This window comes from Nicotiana attenuata, chromosome 7 (genome assembly GCF_001879085.1).
Source record: "Nicotiana attenuata strain UT chromosome 7, NIATTr2, whole genome shotgun sequence".
Classification (NCBI taxonomy): Eukaryota; Viridiplantae; Streptophyta; class Magnoliopsida; order Solanales; family Solanaceae; genus Nicotiana; species Nicotiana attenuata.
This window is the reverse complement of record NC_031995.1, coordinates 37015198-37039781: the sequence shown is the minus strand read 5'-3', so window position 1 is coordinate 37039781 and position 24584 is coordinate 37015198. Positions and strand designations below refer to the sequence as shown.

Below are 24584 nucleotides of genomic sequence, written 5' to 3'. Positions count from 1 at the left end.
TAAGACAAAAAATAACAAATCTCTTCTTCTCCGAAGCACGTCGCATATTACATTTCAGATACCAACTCCTAACCAGACAACTAAATCAAGCTAAATTTAAAATCTAAAATTTAAAATACAAGATACAAGCGAAGGTAGGGGTGGGTGGGTGGGTTGAATTGGCTTGCTAATTTGGGCAGACAACTCATCTTGATCTCTCTTGATTTTCATCTATCGTTCAGCTTATATTGGTGTGACGATTGAGGGGAACATCGCCAACTAGGCCTTTTAACCTTGTTAAATTTCCGGCATGAATGGCGAAGAGCTCATAGGTGGTGACGGTGCGTGACATTGGCCGGAGCAGGCCGTGGTGCGCCAACGTGTGGGAGGAACGGTGGTGGAGAACCCGGAGGAGGTGGGCATTGGTAACACTTTGTGAAAAGACCAAATGTGTCAATTTGATGTATGAAATTGGTCATACTAGCCCAACCACCAAATCCAAACCCAACAATCAGTACCCACACCACCACAAATATGTTTATTGTAAATGTTCCAGCCCAACGTCCCACGAATTTTGGCGGTTGCTCTACCGCATTCTGCATAACATAAAGTTTACAATCACCACATATTCATAACACACCAAAGGTTAGAAAAACATAAACAAATAAATTAGGAATTATTAATATCCTTTAACACTTTTAAACCTCATAATTTTATCTAATTTTCCACGTAAAATTTAAATAGTAATCCAATATCTTTGAGATTTTCAGTCAAAATTGAAAGCGAGTTGGACTGAGATGTGTCACCTGACATTATGTGTTAATAGAAATATCTTTATGTTTGTACGATTCCTCCTAGATATATATAGCTCCAAGAATAAATAGTCTCTTTTTTCACTTAAATCAAAGAACTATTACTGTGTGAGACGTGACTTCCCATTTATTCTTTCTCTTTATTCGCTATTGGGCCCTTAGGAATCGGCAGCTCGGTGCACTAATCTCCCGCTATGCGCGGGGTTCGGGGAAGGGCCGGACCACAAAAGATCTATCGTACGCAGTCTTACCCTGCATTTCTGCATGTTTCCACGGCTCGAACCCATGACCTCATGGTCACATGGCAACAACTTTTACCAGTTACGCCAAGACCCACCTTCTTAGGAATCATAGTATAAGATTCTTTTACTTTTTTCTATTTTTGAAGTATAGGAAAATGAAAGATTGGTACCTCTCGGGCAGCAGCTGATTTAAAGGTAAACATATGAGCTAGAGCTGGGATGATGTAGACCGTAAAACTAACGAGAAGTGAGCCAACGGAGGAGTTTATAGGGCCAAAGAATGGGAATACTATGGCCAAAAACCATATCGGAATCACCACCGGCAACCGCGCCGCCGCCCTCTTGCATAGACTCTTGCACTCGTGCATCCCTATAGCTTTCTCCCATACAAAATACAATGGCGTGCATGCGAAACCAAATGTTATAAACTGCCAAAGAAGTAAAACAACTCAATGTTAATGTCGTTTAATGTTTTGACACACTCATTAAAAAATCACTTAACGTTAATAAAATCGAGTAAAATGACATTTAAAATGGACCTGGTGAATGAGCATAAGGATGACAGCCATGTCTCTGAAAGGTGATTTTGGTAAGAGAGAAAAGGCATTGGAATGATCAAGAAGTAAATCTCCAAATGCCCAATAGACTGCTGCTGCTGATGGAAGAGTCAGTGTCAACACATACAGTGTTGCCCATAAGTAGATTGCCTTAAATTTTTGTGGTTTCCACATCGCGTGCATTACCTCTCTGCCCAAAAAATCACAAAATTTTAGTCTCCCTTAAAATACAAAAGATAGTATAAATTAAGTTCTTCACAAGAAATGTATGTGTTATTCTCAAGAAATGTATGTAAGTTAAAATTCTTATTATATAGTAACAATACCACTCTCTCGGTTTCAAATATGTTAACAACAACAACATACCCAGTATTATCCCACACCGTGGGATCTAGGAAGAATAGTGTGTACGCAGACCTTAACCCTACCCTGTGAGGATAGAGAGGCACTTATTTCTATTTTAGTTGGTCTGAAAAAGAATGATATTTTTTTTGAATTTGAAAATAATTCAAAATTAAACTTACCAGCTTACACTAAATGAGGCAGTTATTGACAAATAAATATTACGACATATTCAAAACCACAAGTTTCAAGAATATTATAGTCACACAAATTTATTGACATATTTAAGACCAAAAGTTAAAAAATCTTTTTTTCTTAAACTATTTGTCCAATTAAATAAGTTCAAATAAATTGGACTACATGGAATACAATTTTTTTGATGTTTTTTTTTTCCAATGTATAGTACCTATGAGCTACAAACCTATACCTCCATGCCCACAAGTCCACAACCTAATTAAATGGCTTTTACAGTTGTACAGAAGCTTAAAAATCCAGTTGAGTAAATATCAGGATCTAATTTTGCAGTAAGGTCCAAATACCCCCTGAACTTTACGATAAGGTCTATATATAACCTTCGTTAAAAGTTTGGCCCATATCCAACCTTGCCGTTACACTATTGGCCCGGATACCCCCTTTGTTTTAAACGGAGCCAAATACCACCCTGAACTTTACGATAAGGTCTATATATAACCCCCCTGGATACCCTCTTTGTTTTAAAAGTTTGGCATATAAGGTCTATATCTTAAACTATTTGTCCAATTAAATAATTATTTAAAAATCTTCTTTTAATTTTTCTTAAACTTATAAGTTCACATAAATTGTATACCCTAATTTTTCAATTACAATAATTTTTTTTCAATGTACAATCCTTTTAGATGTTATATGGGTATAAGTTTACAATTGTATACCCTGTTGGTATAACTATATACTATACTGGTATCATATGTTAGTTAAAAAAATTTTCGTTGTATTAGCGGCATTTAATTGGTACACAATTTAATTTTTCTTTAGTAATAATATTAAAAAAAGAATAATAAAAAATAGCGAAAATAGTAAATAAAATTAGATTATGAAGAGAAAAGGAATATAAAAAAGAAGAAGTTAAATGAAATTAGAAAAGGAAAAAAGAAGAAAACGAGAAAAAAGAGAAGGAGAAAATATATAATGTAACATCCTCTTACAATTAGATCCTTTTCAATGTACGGTCTGCTCATAGGTACATTGGAAAAAAAAACATCTAAAATATTGTATTCCATGTAGATCAATTTATGTGAACTTATAAGTTTAAGAAAAATTAAAAGAAGATTTTTAAATAATTATTTAATTGGACAAATAGTTTAAGATATAGACCTTATATGCCAAACTTTTAAAACAAAGGGGGTATCCAGGGGGTTATATATAGACCTTATCGTAAAGTTCAGGGAGGTATTTGGCTCCGTTTAAAACAAAGGGGTATCCGGGCCAATAGTGTAACGGCAAGGTTGGATATGGGCCAAACTTTTAACGAGGGTTATATATACACCTTATCGTAAAGTCAGGGGGTATTTGGACCTTTTCCGTATCAAATTTATGATGGATTTCTTTCTTGCTTTTTTACCTTGGTTAATGGTTCCGTGAATTTATGCCAAGGAAACAGAAAAAGAACATTAAAAGAAGGAGGAGCCAGAGCCTCAACAGTTTTCCTTCATTGATTCAGCAATAAAAGCAAAAGTGATTCGAAAAAGAGTTCTGACTTTTTAACTTAAAAAGGGTAAAAGGGAATCTATCCATGGAAAAAAGATGCTGGAACCACTATTTATATTTTAGCCACAAATGCATGTAAAAAGCTAAAAGTAAAAGTTGATATGCACAGTTGTGGAGAATAATAACAATAATACTGTAGTAGTATTTTGACAATGATTGGTCATGGCGTAGTAAATGTTAAGTTTTGAGGGAATATTAATCTTTTAGACAAAAAAGAATAGTCCACTAGATTATTTCTTCAGAATCTGTCGAAAGAAGTCAAGGTAAAGTCATTTTCATAAAGAATATAATTTTATAGATACTAACTTATCTCCTATTTTATAGGGGTATTATCGTTTTAGCCGCGCAAGAAACTATTTACATCTGATAGCCGAAAAAGTATATAAAATTTGTATAATTTTTGTATATAACATACATAATGTATATATATACAAACAATATACAAATTTTATACATTTTTTCAGCTATTATTTTTACAACGGCTATACAATGTCATTTTTCCTATTTTATATTTTTAGCCTTGTACTTGAATGTTAGAAACAGAAAAAGGAAACCATATATATGAACTAGTAAATATATATAATTGTCAAAAGCAAATAAAAATAATTCTGTCTTACACAGTAACGGCATGTCCCCCAAATGTGTAGAGAATGTTTGTTGCTCCTGTGAAATAGAGCACCAATTTTGTTGGTCCCGAATGCTTCACCCCCTCCACCTATTTTTAAGAAGAAGAAAAAAAAGCATAAATGTATAGAGTAATTAACAATTCAAAGCTAAAGTATCTAATTAATTAGTCTAATCTTCACATATGTATAATATGATTAAAGATTTTCAATTCACATGGCACATCTAATTACTACTAATTCGGAATTTTAAAGTAGCATCTCTTTGTTGTTAGTGCTTTTTTTTTTTTTTTTTAATTCGAAAGACGCTACCATACCAATTTACTGCGAGCAATAACAACCGGTATACCATAGGTTAGCCAAACACAATCCTCTCATATTAGGGTTTTCTCCTCCCAGTTCTCCCTTTAACACAAAATGGTAGACGGGAACCGAATTGTCTCACGCGCGCGATATATGCTTAATTTCGTGACACAACGACGAAATTAAGTTAAATAATCATATGTAAAATTAAACGAAAAAATGACAATGTATAGCCGCTCTCAATAATAGCCGAAAAATGTATATTTTTTGTATATATATACATTCTTTATATTATATATAAAAATTATCCAAATTTTGTATATTTTTCGGCTACCAAACGTAAGTAGTTTCTGTCGCGGGCTAAAAGTGATAACACCCAAATTAAACGGATACATACCTGGCCATGAAGGAGTGATGCGACAGTAAGATACCAAGCAGTGTAAGTGGTCATTAATAAGCCAAGGAAAGACCAGATTCGATAATTATGGAAAGATGGAATGAAGACAGTAGTAGCACAACAAGCTCCGAAGATATAAGTCCAAGTTCTTTTGTCCAAATTATCATTAATGTAATATATATTGCTGCACATTTAAATAAAATAGATTGTGTTACTTATATGAGTAGAAAAAGACAGAATATTATAGGTAGGGGCAGGTAGAAAATTAAAGAGGACGAACCTTGCACAGGCTATAAGTTGAATTACAGATCCAAACAGAAGAAATGTGCAATTAAAGGCCAAACCCACGTTCCTCCAATGTTTTCCTAGCAACCCGTCAAGAACTTCAAACCACTGTAACACACAAATTACATACAATAATTTAGACATTAAAATAGTATATAAAACTCAGAATACCATGTGAAAAAATGGATTTATACAGTTGTCATGTCCCTTATGTATTTTTAGATTTTAGTAGTAGTGGTTTTCTGTCACAGACAAAATATCTATTAACCTATATCTTGTCGGAGTGTTTTGGTTTTAAGTTAAATAAAAGAAATACACCCCTTCGAAACAAGAAAAGTTTTTTGATTGACACGAGAATAATGCATTACTTTGGGAAAAGTAGTAAAACCTTGGCTCGTTTGGTACCGGGATAAATTTATACCGTGTTTGGTTGATTATACACTATCTACCATCAACCAAATATGGCATAAATTTAATCCCAAACTTAATATTGGATACTCGCCTTATTCTACTTTATCCCGTCAAACTTGGTATTATGTTGATTATAACCCCGGAATAATTTAGTCTGCGTACCAAACGATCCTAGAATTTCTGAGTCTCAGACCCAGTGGCGGAGCCACACATGCACCAAAGGGGTGTCCAGAAAATTACACTGTGTAGCTCGGTATTTAAAAAAAAAAATGTATATCTATTACTAATGACACCCCCCTTGACTTCTTAATGAGTTTGTTTCTTTATATTTTGACCCTCTCAATGAATCGAATTGTTATAAAAGATTGACACTGTTTATGTAAAATCCTGCGTAATAATTATGAGGCTATTGTTAAAGGAGAAACCTGAATGACGTGGTTGCGAAAATCAACTTTTTCTCTTTCTTTTCTGGTTCTGTACTCAATATAGAGAATGCTAATGAGATAAGCTGTCCAACTACCCAATAAACCATAGAAGAGTTGAAATGAAACACCAGAGAGCATTCCCAGTTGAGAAAATGAGTATGGCAATGTCAATAGTACTTGAGCTACCTGAGAATGTACAAGAAAAAGTCAAAATAAAAACACAGCAAATTTATCTATCAATGTGTGCATTAATAAAAGATATTTTAAGAAAGAAATAAATTAATTTAACCTGATTAGAAGCACAACTAAACCAAGCATCATAAGCAGAACCACCATGCCAGAATAAATTAGAGATCTTAGATTTCATGTCATTAGACTTTCCTTCAGTCTCCATTTCCACATAATTACCTACTATCACTGTTTCCACTACTTTGTCTGAAGATTCCATCTTCTTCTTTTTCTTTTTCTTTTTCTTTTCTTACTATTTCCTCTGCTCGCTCTCTTCTTACTGAATAGGCTTTTGAATCTCTTCTCACTATTGAAATGGACTTATAAAACAGCTGGCTAGTAGGAAGCTTACTCGTCTATGCCATATTTATATTGAGAGAAATGAATGTTAAAGAATGTTGGTGGGTGGGGCCTCTCTCCTTTCTAATTTTACTTTTTTTTTTTTTCCCTTTAATTCTGTTAGCTATTTTTTTTCAAAAAAATTCAGGGGTGAAAATCGTGAAAAGAATGATGGGGAATTGGTGTTCTTTGAAGGGTGGTGGGAATTTGGGGCGTACAAAACCGACAAATTGCACCAAATTGATAATTCGAATTAAACCAAGAAGAAAAACCGGATCATGGCTCGGTTTGATTTTGTTTGGTATTAGAAAAAAATTCCGATCATAATTGGTTTGGTTTGGTTTTAACTAAAAAGAGTCAAATCGAAATAAGACCAACCCGTCATTATAGTTAATACATAAATACACGTATTGTGATATAATTTATAAATGTTTCTTAAACTATTTCATAATATCATCTTTTAAGGTATTATTTTAAGGTTGGACTTAGAACTTTTAAATGTTCTATTAAGTTTTATAGCCATTAATATTAGTAATTCAAATAATGCTAATAGAAGCCTAAACCCAAAATAAATAAATACTAATACTAACAAAAGACATTCAATTCAATACTAGGGATGAAAATGTATTGAATACCTATTTTTTGTTTTGTATTGACTTAGATAAAAATGCATAACCTATTTTTATTTTTTATTTTGCGTTATGTCATGTTATTAATACTCCCTTATTAATCTACCTATTTTAGCATGACTTAGTACTTTTAGATTATGTTTATTTTAATATGACNCCGACCCTGAATGCGCACTTCTCCGGGTTCAACTTCATATTGTATTCCTTCAATATGTCGAAGGTCTCTTACAAATATTTCAAATGGTCATCTGCTCGCAGGGACTTAACATGTCGTTAATATAAACTTTCATTGATTTTCCTATCTGTTCTTCGAACATTCGGTTTACTAGGCGTTGATAGGTGGCACAAACGTTCTTTAATATGAATGGCATTACATTATAACAATAGGTGCCGAATTTAGTGATACAAGAAGTCTTTTCCTGATTGTATGGTTCCATCCGAAAGGTTGTACCCGGAATAGTTATCGAGAAAGTTGAGTATCTCGTGCCCGGCTCTCGCATCGATTATGTGATCGATGTTAGGCAAAGGAAAAGAGTCATTAGGGCACGCCTTGTTCAAGTCTTTGTAGTCTACACATATTCTTAGCTTATTTCCTTTTTTAAGCACTACGCAAAATGGGGAATTCAGATGGCTCATTTATGTGTACTGTGTGGAGGTGACATAGAAGAGACACATGATCACTTGTATTTCGATTGTCCATATTCACAGAGCTTATGGAAAGGAATGCTAGAATGGCTAAGATACCAAAGGAAGGTTGAAAATTGGGAAGCTGAGGTGCAGTGGTTAACTACCAATGTAAACAATAGGAATCCAAGGAAGACTTTGCTAGGAGTGGTGTTTGCAGCAGTAGTTTATCACATCTGGATGGAGCGAAATGAAAGAAGATTTCAAAACCAGAGCAGAGAGGTCAAAGATAGAGCAAAAAACATTGTCATGCAAGTGCACATAACNAAAAAGAAATCAAACCAAGTAAGTCGGTTTTTCAAATATTAGAACCAAACCAAACCAATTAAGTCGATTTTTTCTCGATTCGGTTTTTGTCGGGTTTTGTCGGTTTTTTCGATTTTTTCGGTTATTTGTCGGTTTTTTCTTAAACATAAGACATACACTACCAAACACATATTTCGGCGACCGCATTTTTAACGTAACACTATCAAATCAAATGCCCTTTGAGAAATCTATTATTTACCAAGATATATTGATGATAATTGAATCAAATAGTGATGAATAATTTAAGGACTCAATTAAAAATATATTATTTTTAACACGAAATGGATTCTTACACTTAACAAAAGAAAACTACACTACAACAAATGTGATATTTAGCTACGAAATTATTAGCTACAACACAAAATTCGTCACTAATTGTTCATTTTTTGTGACAAAAAATATAATTCGTCTTTAAATACATGAACCACACAGTTTTAGTGACGAAACATAAAATTTCGTAGCAAAGTTTCGTCCACTAAAGTTTCCCACCAAAAAATGAGTTGGCGTCATTTATTGAGTAATATTAGCGACAAATTTAAAGTTATCAGTGACACATTATTTTGTCACTAATGATGTACCCAATTAGCGACGAACCATTATTTGTCTTAGAATTAGGTAAAGTTTGGAGACAAAAAAGTTTCGTCACAAAAAATATGCTGCTACAATAGCGACGAATTAGAATTAGTAGCTAAAAATTGTAAATTTTAGCCATAAAATTTTATATTTAATTGTGACCTTTATTTTTGTCACCAATAGTGCAAATAATTAGTGACAATTATTTTACTTTCTCTAATTAACCTATAATTTAGTTACAAAAAAAATTTGTCACAAAATATACAATTTTAAATGGTGACGACTTAACTTTGTAGTTGAATCATACGATTACTCGCGACGAAAAAGATTTGCAGTTAAAACAAAATAATCATACTTTATGTTTAAATGTGAATCTGAAGTTTGTTCATGCAAGATACATATACTTACTTTAAGACTTATTGAACTTGTGATTGAAACAACCATCTTTTGAAAAACTATCAAGTTCGAGAAACTAAAATCCCATTTTTACTTATATTAAAAAATTTAGGAATATTTTTCTTTCTACCTAGCTTTGAGCACAATTTACTTTCTTATTGAAAAGTATTAAGTTTATTTATTTTCATATCGGAGATGAACCATTTAATTTAGTTCTTTATAAAATTATTTATGCTGTAAATTTGACGCTTGGTTTCAAAATTAGTGTACCTTTTATCTGATTTCGTCCGAACAGTTACAATTTAAAGAACATACAAATTTACTTTTTGAAAAAAATTGTAATATGTCCTCATTATTTTACCAATTTAAAGTATATGCCATATAGGACAAAATTATAAATCCAACTAATATTTTTTTTTATATTTTTACATTAGAGATTGTTAGGAACAAGGCTGGATGGAGAATTTTGAGAAGATGGTTGCACTATTATGAAGAGGTGTATCTAGCTAGGATATAAATTTGACTGGTTCAACTTTTAAATTCTTACCATAGCAACGCACGGGCGAATAGTCATAATCGTAAAATATGCGACCATCCAAGTAGTGGTCTAAGCCACCATAGCCCCTTCCGGAATCTGCTTCCACACAACAGGCCATAACAATAGAAGGCCTCTGAATAACATCATTTGCGGCAGCTGACAAGCCTGATACGTGCCATCACCAATCACTCACATAACTCGATCATGCTGCAGAAACTGACTGCCAACACCAGTATACCAAATTCAACTATGGCCAATCAACTACCTTCTTCCAATTTATCCTTGATTGCCTTAAAGATATCACTGATTTCTTCCAGCACGTAACATACTCCCTATGCACTCATCCCGAGCGACCTGGAATCACGAGACCATGCTGTCTCAAATCCCATGAACTGACTCATATCTCTCAAATGCCATAGCGCAAGCCCAAAACATCACAGAACGTCCTGAGTCTCCATTCGTAAGTTGCTGCATAAGCTTGATTATCAATTACGCCTATAGGCTCGAAATCATTAAGGATTACACTTCATCTTTTGAATTTTCACTAGGACCGCTGCTGAGAGCCACCTGCTCTGACTTGGCCCCGAATATAATCAACTCCATAAATCTTATAACACATGAATACCCTCTCGACGAGGCACCCGGTGGAATCACTTCCTTGAAACCTGCATTTATACATGGCATAAATCCTGAATCCTTTCCCAAGTCTGAACATGGGCCAATAAGGCCAGTCATAACATGCATTTCAACAATCCCTTTGCTCAATTCATCTCTTATGTTCTTTTCCCGTAGCTAGAATAACCCATCAACATACTAATAACCAGAAACCTTGCAAGCAATCAACTCTGCAACCCTATCACAAGCGGTAGGACTCTCCCACGTAGCTTGAAGCCATAATTTCACCAATCTGGAACTCACTTATCCTTTTTATCCCTTATAGACATAATTTTGCACAATCAACCGCCAAAATTCTCGAGACCTCTCTGTAAAACCTCTTTCTTATACTCTAAATCATCCACCACATTCGCACGATCGATTCCTTCGCTACATACCCGATAAGATTCTTCGCAGAAGCCTCACCAACCACGCGACTGCTAATCTGCTCACTTGGCTAACCCACCTATAGAAGGCTCTCCCCGACATCTTCCAACACTGCTGCACAACGTACAATTACTACGACATCAATGACCCTTCCTGAGTCTGAGCTCACACTCCAGTTGCACCGGTCCATTTTACCCCTTGTTGACATCATTGAAATGTGCGACAACATCATCTTATTCAAAGCCATGCTGCATCCTTCTTCATTTAAGCGGCTCCTTCCCGTTATATTAATCCTCCGGCCGCACAAGAACCCCTACTTCAAATTGAATCCGTAGACCCCAGTCACCAATCGCTAATATCATCAAATCACTCCAAACTCTCCTTAAGGTACGTGGTCCTTCCACTGCAAGCCCATATGCATCACCGCCGCTCTCCCACTTTGGCGGAACTCGTCCCCTTAATTGACTACTCCACCTTTACTTCATATACCTGGCCTTTTAGCAATTTAAACTCCACCTGACACTTCCCACATGCCTTTCTCATCTTTTGCTGCTCAGTTGCTGCTTGAATAAAATTTATCTTCATGGTACTTGAATTCTCAAATTGCTACTAACTCCGAACCTAACCGTAAGGTCATCTTTCTCGAACTGCTAACAATAGAAATACTGATTAAATCCTGAACCACCGCATCCTGCGATATCTGATAATCGTATCTCTAGATACTATTTCACAATATCTTGCCTCAAAGGCGAATCGTAGAAGATCATAACACCGACAAACTTGATATGTCCAATTAGGACAACAACACCCCAATATAAAAGAAAATCCACCTCGCTTTCAATTGCCAAGTCTTAATACTTCCACCAGTCTACATCCTGACCCTCCTTAGCTCGACTTACTTCCCCCTGCCGGGAATAACACACTGAATCTCTTGATTGTGCGCTGAGTAAACCTCCCTTGAAATCATTCACTGCCCTGGCACGTGGGCAACACCCTACCATCATATTATTACTGCAGAATAGACATTCATATGCATTGCGGCAACTTGTGCCTAGCCTCAAAGCCCTCGAAAATACCGCTACTGGGCGGAAACAACAAAATATTCTTCCATAAGGCGACGACAATAATCTGATCAACTATACCGGGAGAAACATCCCGCATCACATCTGTAGTACCATTACGGTTCTTCAATTTTCGATTTATAACAAGCGGTTCGCGTCGCATAGGATTGAGTAAGAATGAAACAAAGGCATAAGCCTCTCATGAAATCGAATCGCATGATAAGGAATCAAGAAGGGAAGTACTCCTAACAGTCCTGCAGCCTCCCGAGGATAAGTACAGACGTCTCCGTACCGATCCGCGAGACTCTACTAGACTTGCTCATGACTCGTGAGACCCTAGGAACCTAGTGCTCTGATACCATGTTGTCACGACCCAAATCCACTACGGGTAGTGATGGCGCCAGACACCGTTGTCAGGCAAGCCAACTAACTCATCCATTGATTTCTCTTTTAATAATTTTAAAAATCTAAGAGTTTTACTTCCATTTTCCATATACATACAACCTCTGTTTCAATTCAAATGAAGAGATAACTAATAATACGCAACCTTCAAATAAAAAAAAACCATCCCAGAACCCGGTGTCACAAGAGCATGAGCAACTACTGATAAGGACAATAAAATACAAATGTCTGTCCGAAATACAACAGACAGAGAATAAAAAGGAAGGTACTGGAAGGGAACTACTCTAGCTGCGGGTCGTCTCGAACAATGCAGCTCACCAAGTCCCCAAATCATCCGTGCTGCTACCAAATATAAAATATACCTGTGCAATAAAAATGCACAGAAGTGTAGTATGAGTACGTAATCAACGTGTACTCAGTGAGTATCCCGCCTAATCCCGAAGGGGTAGAGACGAGATGGCCAATTTCGACACTCACTAGAGGTCAATTATCAATATTCAATAATGCGAGGATAATCGTGGAGTCATATAGTAGTTCTAGTTCAGGAAGCCAGAAAAAAAATAAGTAAAACACCTTCAACAATAATCAAGGGCTTCAAGGTTTATTCTTTATTATCTTATCAGTTTATATCAAGCCACGTAGGGCCAATTCCACATTTATAATTTTCAAGTAACAGATAAACACGCGCAAATCGTGCCGAGGTCGACGGCCCGCTCCAGCAGAAATGTAAATTGTGCACTGCCGAGGGTCGAGCGGCACGAACCATAGATGCATCTATTCTCACCGAGGCGTTTGGCCCGTTCCATAAATAAACACATACCCTGCTCGCGAATCATCCATGCGACGCAGGCACACATAAAATACATGCTCAATCAGTCAAATAAGAACTTATCGGGGAATATTTATTCAAATAAAACCAATTCTCCTTTAACAATTTAAGAAATGAAGTTTAATCCCTTTAGAAATTTACTTACCAATTCGATGTGAGTTAAACAATTCGAGCTACCAATGGGTTCACAATTAATCCACGTGCAACATGTTTTTGGGTCCTAACTACCCGGACAATAGCATAATAGTAGCTACGCACGGACTCTCGTCACCTCGTGCGTACGTAGCCCCCACAAATAGGAGCACATAATCAATTACTTCACCTATGGGGTAAATTCCCCCTCACAAGATTAGAAAGGAGACTCACCTCGCTCCGAAGACTCATAACCGGCATTCAACATTCTTCCGAAGGCTTGAACCGACGCACAATGCACCAAAACTAGCCAATTAACGACAAACTAATGAGAACATGCTCAAATACTTGTTAGAAATTCAAATTATACAGATTCCCAACTCCGCTTAGTGAAATGACCAAAATGCCCTCGGGGCTAGGTGCCCGAAATCCAAAATTTCTCGAAGACAAAGGTTACCCATGACCTCAGGAACTCAAATATATATTTTTATCCTAATTCCATACTCAAAATCGTGGCTAAATTCCAAGAATATCATTTTCTAGGTTTCCACCAAAAAACCTACATCTTTACACTAATTTTCATGCTTAAATCCATACATAATTGATGTATTTAACTCAAAAGTGATGGGGATAACTTACCTTTATATAGATGACGAAGTTCCACTCTTTGGAGCTCCCCAAATCGCCCCAAGCCATGAACCAAATGAGAGAAATGACTCCATTCACGATTTAAAACAACCTTACTGCCTCCAGGTGTTCCGCTTCTGCGGTGCAATTTCCGCTTCTGCGGATGCCGCTTCTGCGACTATTTAACCGCTTCTGCGGTTTTGGGCACGAGGGAACTGGCCGCTTCTGCGGTCTGGCGGCCGCTTAAGCGGAACCGCTTCTGCGGTCCCTGGGCCGCTTCTGCGATTTTCTTTGGACCTGGCCCCTTCCGCTTCTGCGAGCTTTTGACCGCATCTGCGGTCTCGCTTCTGCGGTCCAAGAACCGCAGATGCGGTTATGACAGAAGCAGCAAGACTCAAGGCTTCCCAAAATCCACTTTCGATCCGTTAACCACCCGGAATCCACCCGAGGCCCCCGGGACCCCAACCAATCATACCAAACCCAAAACATATTACGGACTTGCTCGAGGCCTCAAATCATAACAAACAACTCTAAAACCATGAATTACCCTCCGATTCAAGCTTTATGAACTTTGAACTTTCCAACTTCTATTTCCGATGTTTAAACCTATCAAATCACGTCCGATTGACTTCGAATTTTGCATACAAATTATATTTGACATTACGGACCTACTTCAACTTTCGGAATTGGATTCCGACCCCGATATCAAAAAGTCAACCTCCGGTCAAACTTTCCAAAAACCTTCAAATTTCTATCTTTAACCAAATGGCTTCAAAATGACCTATGGACCTCCGAATTCACTTCCGAGCACGCCCCAACTCCAGAATCACCATACGAAACTACTTTCAGTCTCGGAATTCCAAACGGACATCGATAACTCTGAAATGCACTTCAAACCAAACTTATGAAATTCCTTCTAAAATTCTAACTTCTACAATAGGTGCCAAAACGCTCCCGGGTTATCCAAGACCCGAACCGGGCATACGCCCAAGTCCGAAATCATCATACGAACCTGCTGGAACCTTCAGATCCTGATTCCGAGGTCGTTTACTCAAAATTCCAATCTTAGTTCATTCTCCCAACTTTAAGCTTCCGAAATAAGAATTCTCTTCCCAAATCAACTCTGGACTTCCCGAAATTCAATTCCGACCACGCGTATAAGTCATAATACCTGAAATGAAGCTGTTCATAGCCTCCGACTGCTGAACGGAGCGCTAGTACTCAAAACGACCGGTCGGATCGTTACAGAAAGTGTTAAGTATGGAAATATACATGAAAATATTGGAGGAAAAATAAAATAACAAAAGTTAACTTTCAATTTTTTAACTTCCCTCTAATATTTTTGTGTAAAATTCTCTCTCACTCATTCCCTCCATGTAAACCCACGATAGCCTCCCACTAAGATAAACTTAAGTATCCAACTCAAATATAACTACAAACTCCAAGGAAAAAGAGAAATTTCTGCTTGTAGTTTCTGCCTATTCTTCTTTTTCGATCTATAGCTTTTTATTACCCAAAACCAACTGATAGCTATCCAGCCATAGCAGGTGCCATCTTCGCCGACCCTTATAATCTGGTAAATCAACACCTCTCTCTCATTTGGTTTTGATTTGCTTAATATCTCTATCTAATAAAAGTTCGTAACAGTATTTTTATCAATGCTCTAATAGTCTCTATGCAGGAGTTGAACAACACAAGAGCAATTTCACAATCTTTTGTTGCGAAAATTATCTTTCTCTATAAATTGAGGGTATTGATTCATCGCTTAATGAAGTATTTTTTTAACATTCATTTGATGAGGAGGTAAGCTTCTATATATGTCGAGTAGATCGTGATAATATACTAGTTAACGATTTTGCAAAGAAGTTGGCTATATATTTCTCATTTTATTACTACTATTTTCTTCACTAATTAATGTTAGTTTTATCATTTAAGTTTGAAAAGGTATTTTCTTAAACCATGAAATAAAAAAGTATGTATTCAATTTTTTCCTTTTAATACAGGTATATGAAGGTACAAAAAGCGTCAATGAAGTTATAAGATAGGGACGCTGCGTTGGCACATGATCTGGAAGCAACATACTTTTTTTTTAGTTTACCATTATTCATGTATTTCAATTAGAATTTTTATGTTTGAGCGCTTTCACTTTATTTACTCAGTTAGTTTGTACTCAGATGTTATCTCATTGTAGATGTAACTAGTATATGTTTTGTATGAATTTTGGTATTACATTTTTCGAGATGTTTTGGATTTACAAAGCTAATTTTAAGAAATTAAATATACACGTAATTAATAACACACGATTTAACTATAATTTTAAATGTTTTATATATATGTTTTGTCATAAAAATATTTAAATATCTATATTTTAGGATCACTACATTTTCTTCATAAAAATGTCCCTTTTATTTATAGAAAGTAAGTAATATTGGTACATTTTCATTCGTCACAAATTGATTACATTTAGTGACAAGAAATAATTTGTCCAGAAATGGTCTTGATATTATAACATAATTATATTTTTATCTATAAATTAACTTAATGTTTGACGTTAATTGAAATTGTCACTAATTAAGACAACATATAGCGACAAATTAGTATTATCACTAATAGCACCATTTGTCGACAAAAATAATTTCAACTACGAAATTGTGTCCTTTTTGGACAAAAAAATTTGTTGCGAATTTATATATTTAGAGACGAAAGGTTTTTTTTTTTGTACATAAAGCATAACCATTTGTGACGTAATCACATTCTTTGAACTACAAATTGTGTATAGCTTTAAAGACAACCGACATCGTCACTAATCAAAATTATAGTTAGTGACGAAATACATTCGTTGGTATTGAGACCCTTTTAGCGACCATTCAATCTCTTTAACTACAAAATTTTTACACTTTTGTGACAAACAAATTTGTCATAAATAATATATTTTTGAGGACGAAAAAAAAATCGTAGTTAATGTAACTTTATTTTGTGACGAAACGTAAAATTGTCTTTATATACTATTAGTGACGGTGCTTTAGAGACGAAAGATTGACAAAAAAAATTTCGTCACAAAAAGTCTTTTGCGACGAAATATGAATTTTAGGCGACAAAATAATTCATCACTGATAATCAAATTTGTTGTAGTGCGATCCGGCAGGTGATCGATCAATGTGACTTACTCAAACTCTTCGATCGTCGATTTGATGGCATCGGTGTTATCTGGAGCTATGAATGATCTTGGAACTCTGTAATCATCCTCCTCATTGACTCCTCGTCAATTCCTTATTCCTCCTATCTGACTGGGACTAGCATCGGTGATTGCTATTTAACTTCAGCCTTTCTTGTCGGCTCCGTTCTCTTTAATATCGAAACGGTGGGTATCGAGAGTACTTTATCAACTACGAACATCTCTTTTGCAGCCGGATGTTCTCTGTACACCGTCTTGATTCCTCTTGGCATAGGGAACTTCAATGCCTAGTGCAAGATTGAAGGAACCACCCCATGTTGTGAACCCATGTCTTCCGAATAGAGTGTTATATCTCATATCTCCTTCGATCACATAGAACTTCGTTTCTTGGTTAGTCCCGGTGGTGTTCACTGGTAGGGTTATCTCCCCTTTAGTGGTTTCTTATGCCATGTTAAATTCGTTCAACACCCAAACTGCTGGCACTATTTGGTCTTGTAACCCCAATTGCTCTATAACGCTCGATTTGATGATGTTGGCTTAGCTACCTGGATCAATGAACACATGTTTAACTCGAGATTTATTGATAAGTACGGATATTACCAACGTATCATTATGAGGTTGTACGATGCCCTCGACATCCTCATCACTGAACGAAATGGTTGCTTCTGGGATATAGTCTCGAGTGCGTTTTTCCCTCGTAATAGATACTTTAGTACATTTTATCGTTGGCCCTTGAGGGACATAGACCCCTCCAATGATCATGTTGATGATGTGTTGAGGTTCCTCCTGTTCGGTCTATTTGTCGGCATGCCTATTTTTGAAGTGGTTCTTGGCTCGATCACTCAGAAATTCTCGTACGTGCCCCTTATTAAACAACCGGGCAACTTCTTTTCTCAATTGCCGGCAATCCTCGGTCATGTGGCCATGAGTGGAATGATACTTACACAATAAGTTAGGGTCCCTCTGGTGGGTTCGACTTCAATGGATGAGGCCACTTGGTATCCTTAATGCGCCCCGATGGCTGATACGATACTAGCAGCATCGACGTTGAAGTTATATTCTGACAATCTTGGTGCCTCCCTAGCCCAGAGTGGCCTATCGAAACCATTTTTGCTCATCAGACCTCGACTGCTGAGCCCTTGATCGCCTCTCCTTAAGTTCCTCGTAGGGTGACGTCCGGACCCGTTTCCCCTTCGATCTTCGCTATATGGTTGATACCGGTCTTAGATTGACTTTGGTTCACGATTGGCGATTCTCTTAGACCTATCATCGACTCTAATGAGATAAATAGACCCAGAAGGGGCTTCGAGTTGGTCGTCCTCGACTCTAATTTTCGATTGGTATCTATTGTGGACGTTGGTCTAAGTTACCGCCGAATACTCCACCAAAATTTGTTTTAGCTATTGCAAAACCAAGGAGCTCTGAGGGTTAAGTCCTTGAGTGAATGCTTGAACAACCCAATCATCGGCAACCGGGGGGTAGATCCATTCGCTCCATCTGAAACCTTGACACAAATTCCCAGAGCATTTCGTTATCTCTTAGTTTAACTTTGGAAAAGTACAATTTCCTGGTCTCGACCTTGATAGCCCTAGCATGAGCCTTCATGAAGGTATCTGCAAGCATAACAAACGAATCAATGTAATTTGGGGGTAAGTTGTGATACCATATAATTTCTCCTTTTGATAGAGTTTCCCTGAACTTCTTCAGCAACACTAACTCGATTTCGTCATCTTCCAAGTCGTTTCCCTTGATGGCACAGATATAGGAGGTGACATGGTCGTTTGGATCTGTGGTTCGGTTGTACTTTGGAATATCGAGCATACGAAACCTCTTCGAGATTGGCTTCGGGGTAGTGCTCTGAAGGAAAGACTTTTGGATAAACATCTTGGAATTCGGTTCCTTTAATATCGGGGGTGCTCCTGGGATTTGATATCCCCTGGAGTTATATGTCTCCACATTTTTGTCGTTGGCCTAAATTTTCTTCTCACCTGATTCCACCCGCTTTGTTAATGCCTCAAGCATTTTCATTATTTTGGGGTTGGCCCCAGGCTCAGCTTCACCCAACCTCTCGGTGATCTGCTCGTTTCTTCGGGTGATTTCCCAAGACCGCTCGGGCTCTATCCTAGAGGGAGAGTGGCCTTGATTCTGTAGCTGTGCTATCGACGCTTGTTGAGCGTGCAACATTTCAAAGATTAGTCGTAGGCTTATCCTATCACCTTCGCCTTCGGGTATTTCTAGAGCCGTTGGTCGAGGGCCTCCACGAATGTTATTTTCGGGGTCAGTTGGCAGGTGGGCGTCGATAGCAACCTGTGAATTGACATCGATTGGATCGGCAGCTGGGACTCCATTGGGATCAGAAGGGGGCACCTCATTGCTAGGTACCAGGTTGTCGTTTTCGCCATGATGGACAGATTCAGCCTCAACGTTCAAGTGAGCAGACTGAGAGTTTGACATTTTTAAGCTGACATAAAATTAAAACCCTAAAGAACAAGCGTAAAATGTGTTATCGAAATTTGTATCAAACTACCACTATTATCCTTAGCCCCATGATGGGTGCCAAACTGTTTACCCTTAAAATGGATAACAATTGAATTTATACACAGTTTTAAGGATCTATGGATTGATTCAACACAAATAATCAAGAATATTAGATAAATAAGCTAAAGGTATTATGAAAAATCAAACCAGTCGAAATGTTATGGCCTAGTTTGAACCTGGACTGGGCAATAGTTTCTGCCCTTGGTTGGGTCTTGGGTTCGAGGCCAATTAAGAACAAAGAATAAAAATAAAGTAGAGATTTTTCAATAGCAGAGAAGTAAGTTTGTATTACCTTGGTATGCGTTTTACAATCTCTTCATTGAATAAAAAACTACTCCTTTATATAGTAGGGGAGTTTCACCCCTAGTACAATTCTAAAAAAGGTAAAAATCCCCTTTCTCGTCAATTACTCATCCGCTGCCGTTGTCGGCCGAGGTCTGCGCCGTGATACCCGGTGGGGTGCGAATATCGGGGCCCTCTATTTGTCGTGTGCAACCGTTGTCGTGTTTTCCAAGGTCTTGGAGCTCATTCCTGGTTCGGGGAAGTGTTGTCTTATCGAGCACTTCGTTCGTCCCTTAGTACGAGAGGTCTCCATCTCCAAATCCGATTCTATATAGCCACGTCCTGGCTTCATTTGACCCACCGGGAAATTGAGGTATATGTTACTCCGGTTTCACCCCTATACAATAATCAATTAAGACGACTTGGTGCGTGTATGGAGGCTGAATTAATATTTTTCTTTGCTTTTGCCAAGTTCTGAAAACACAATTTACAAAAAAATAGGACAATGGTTCGAATGGCATTATGTTTGTATGTCTCATAGAACATTTGAAGGTCCTATTTTCTGCAGTAAGCGCGTGCGTTAGGGTGGGTGGGGTGGGTGTAGGGGGAAATATAAAGTGCTACTTATATCTTTTGTCAAATACAACAATAAAAGTTGGGAGAAAAATACAAGTAGCATTCGTACTCATGTTACTTTCCGCCGGATTAAAATATTTAATTAATTTGATTAGTTAGTTGTAGATGCTTGAAATTAATTCTAGAGTTCTTGAAAGGGAACAACTATGTTATTAAAGCTTCTAGAAATGAAGAATGTTGTTAGTTTGGGCAAGAGCAATATCTTGAAAGATTTTTAATTAATGATTTTGGGTTTGAGTCTTAGAAAAGAAAAATATCATGATAAATAGCGCTAATCCCTTTAATAGAACAAAAAGAAAGGTAGAAGAATGCAAAGGCATTATAGGTCTTAAGCAATGTTGCTCATACTTTATACCGTGCCCCCCTCTCTTATTAGAGGATATATTGTAGTTAAGAGTTGCCAATTGATGAGTATATTTGCACTTGTGTGGTCCATAACTCCAATGGCTGCAACGTTTATAGGTGGTTTAATTATTAGATTAGTCAGAAAGAGTAAATTTAAGTGAAGTTCTTTAACCTTTTGAGAGTAGCAAAAAATGTTTTTGTTACCTTTTTGAATAGTACGTACAAAAGGCCGTCGTCAACATCTTCTAGTGGTTTCAAATTTTGAACAATTTTGTACTTGTGTTCATTTCACTTAAAAATTACTTGAGCTCAACCATTTTTATTTTTGTTCATCAGAATAATTTCTACTAGATATCTTCCTATGGTTAAACGAAAAAGTAGGTAAAGTCAAACATAAAATAGTAACAAACAAAAAGAAACACAAAATCGGCAAATGGTATTACCAATTACGATGGTGGTGATTTTCATTAGTAATTGCTAATTGTTGTGATTATGATGGTTGGTGGTGATTAATTTAACTCCACCATGTGTGTCACGACTCAAAATTTACTATAAATCGTGATGGCGTCAAACGTCGCCGTCAAGCAAGCCAACGGTGAATTATCACATTAGTTATTCATTTTATTACTTTCGAAATCATAAATTCTAATAAGGAAGGAAATTTACACTTTTAAATCCACGAGAACGTACAAATTAAAATTAGCAGTTTAAAAGAAATGAAAGGCTATGATAATATACAGAACCGTAAGCTTCAACTAGTATACACCAAAATCCGGTGTCACAAGTGCATGAGCATTTACTAAGAAGTACAATAATAATAACACGTCTGTCTGAAATGTAAATAAGACAGGACAAAGTGAATAGTACGATGGGGCTCTATGGACTGCGATGCGTTGCCTGGAATGCATCTTCCATAAAGTCCCCTCAATAGCTGCGCATATAAGCCAAGATGATCACCAAATGAACCTGTCAAATCCTGCACATTTAATGCAGAATGCAACATGAGCACGTAAATCAACGCGTACCCAGTAAGTATCTAGCCTAACCCCCGTGAAGTAGTAACGAGGGATCGACATCGATACTTACTAGTGATCCAATAAATAATATGGTAAATCATAAACAGATAAGAACCATAACAGTAGAAGTGAAGTAAATCTGGAACTAACACAATCTTCCTTTTTTTTTTTAACGATATCAATTTCTCAAAATGACTGGTCGGGTCGTTACATTCTCCCTCACTTAAACATATGTTCGTCCTCGAACATGCCAAGAACTGCTCCGGAATTGTCCAAAATCATTGTTTATCATCTCGTGCACCTAACCGTGCGACCACAACCCACATGAGCACATCGGCTTAAGCCAGAATGAAGATCATCTCTTTTACCTTGGCTAACAAGCTTTAGAGCCAAATTCCAACATCCGAAATTTTTCACGAGACTCGATTCTAACATACGAACACCGTATCAATCTCAGCACGCTGAACCCACACATGATTAATCATGCACCCATCCTGGCATCACACAGCACACCGCATAAGTTGTTTGACCATGATATCATCCTCCAACCACAATAGCTGGAATTCCACGAATTTGATGCCCGCAATACACCTCATAACACATACAACCATGTTCCAACTCCCGCAATACTTCCACGACGGAAGAGATGTGTAGAAACTCATAACCACCTGCCAAATCAATAATTCATGCAGCCTCCCCAACCTGACAAGAACCATTACCTCATTCTGAACTGAATAACAATATTTCCTTTTAATATACCCTAAATAAATCCGATCGCACTGATCTCAGGCCCAATAAACTCGTCTCACCCAGTACAAACTACTCAGGCAATAAGCCACCTCAAGCACTGACCAAGATCTCATATGACGCCATCAATGCACCGACAAGCTACAACTCGAATGTGACCCATCAGGAAGAACAAACTCTAGCAAGGAACAGTCCATCCCGCATAACAAATAAACCGACGTTATGGCTCGTCTTAAAGATGAGAAACAATGCACACAAATAAGTACAAGGAACCGTACTAAAAATATCATTGTTGCGGCGTGCAACTCGATCCAGATATGATATTGTTGCAGTGTGCAACCCAATTGAATCATGACACTATTGCGGCGTGCAACCCAATCTACACAACATACCTGTGGCAGCGTGCCACCCGATCCAAACAATATACCCATGGCAGCGTGCCACCCGAAACATAACAATAAATAAGGAGACACCCATCAAGCCGAAATGCTTGTACTTATGAAATGCCCTAAGATCGACCACAAGTACGCCGAGTGCAAAAATACAACCTTGGGGAGACGGATAGCGTCATACGCTATAAAAACCCAAGCACAACTAAGGTGCGATAAATGACTTGCATCTCGAGACCCATCCTGCTCATATAACACCGCAAGCTACACGGGACCACAACACATGTGCGGATAATCAAGTCGTCTCACAACCCATATGGCACAATAGAATATTACATGGAATAGCTGACGATGGGAATAACATCCATTGTTTAAAGACTCTTCCACAAGCAACGCTATGCTGAATGAACACATCTGACCTGATGTAGAGCACACATTCACATTAGACCCATAAATGGACCTCGAGCTGATTCTAATCGTACCATACTGGGCCAACAACCTTACAAAGATCCACGATGGCCCTATCCCTGACACACACGAACATGCATAAACTCTCACATTAGCGATAGTACCAAAAATCTCCGTACTTGCTTTAAATCTCTAACAATTGAATGACTAACGCGTCAACTTATACGATCTTTCCGTGGAATACGCTCCCAGAACCTTCCCGCACCTATCATGCCGCTACAGAGTGCACAAGAACCTGATCATAACTTCTATCCTACCACTAGAATAAACATTTCATCATGTAGAACTCCTTCTACTCAACACATTTCAAAGGAACAATTGCAACATGCAGCCGAATTTTCCCTTAACCGCTGAAAATACAAACCTCGCGTCGTGATGAACTGCCATAACTCTTTCGGAATCCCTTTACACAACAAGACCATTTGAATCAAATACCTCCTCAATCAATCAAGTTGTGGTGGCTGTCAAGCCTGCACGTACAACCACAAACCTCATGTGTAACTTCACACGCCGAAAGAACTGATCATTTCCACCATCATGCTGATTTAACCCTTACTAACCCAATCATCTTCTTCCAATTTACTCTTGACTTGCCTTAGTAATAATAATAGCTCCATTAACAAACATAACGAACACAATCAACACTCATCCTGAATGACCCGAATCACGAGACCACATCGTCTCAGTACCCATGAACCACTTCATACCCTTCTTATGTGCACAATAGCATCTCTAACTTGTACACCCGTCCTGAAAGATCTTCTATGAATTCGAAGTAGTTTGTCCCATTTCTCCAATATTGCCCCTTAAGATCCGATAATAACATAGGAATTTCCCCAAGTCCCTTTCATAATCCACTGCAAAACTCAATCCTTAACCACACAACAAACCCAAAATCCTTAGGCATTGCACTTTAATTCTTGAACCCACTAGGACCGTTGCTGAGAATCACCCACTCTGACCTGGTCCCGAATATAACCCAACACTGGTTATCTTCTAGCATATGAACACTCCCAAAGAAATAATTGGGCGAATCCTTTTACTTGTACATCACGTCCATAAGAGGCACAAGCTCTGAGTCATC

At 37.4% G+C, this 24584-nt stretch overlaps 1 protein-coding gene across 1 annotated transcript; it reads right to left on the bottom strand.

Moving 5' to 3' along the window:
* LOC109228939 (auxin transporter-like protein 2) lies at nt 1-6682 on the bottom strand. The gene is made up of 8 exons (XM_019394206.1): nt 6409-6682; nt 6120-6305; nt 5279-5391; nt 4999-5182; nt 4293-4390; nt 1573-1780; nt 1204-1461; nt 1-575 (listed from the first exon to the last, which is right to left on the bottom strand). The coding sequence occupies exons 1-8, from the start codon at nt 6565-6567 to the stop codon at nt 306-308; spliced, it is 1476 nt and encodes a 491-aa protein (XP_019249751.1). The 5' UTR covers nt 6568-6682; the 3' UTR covers nt 1-305.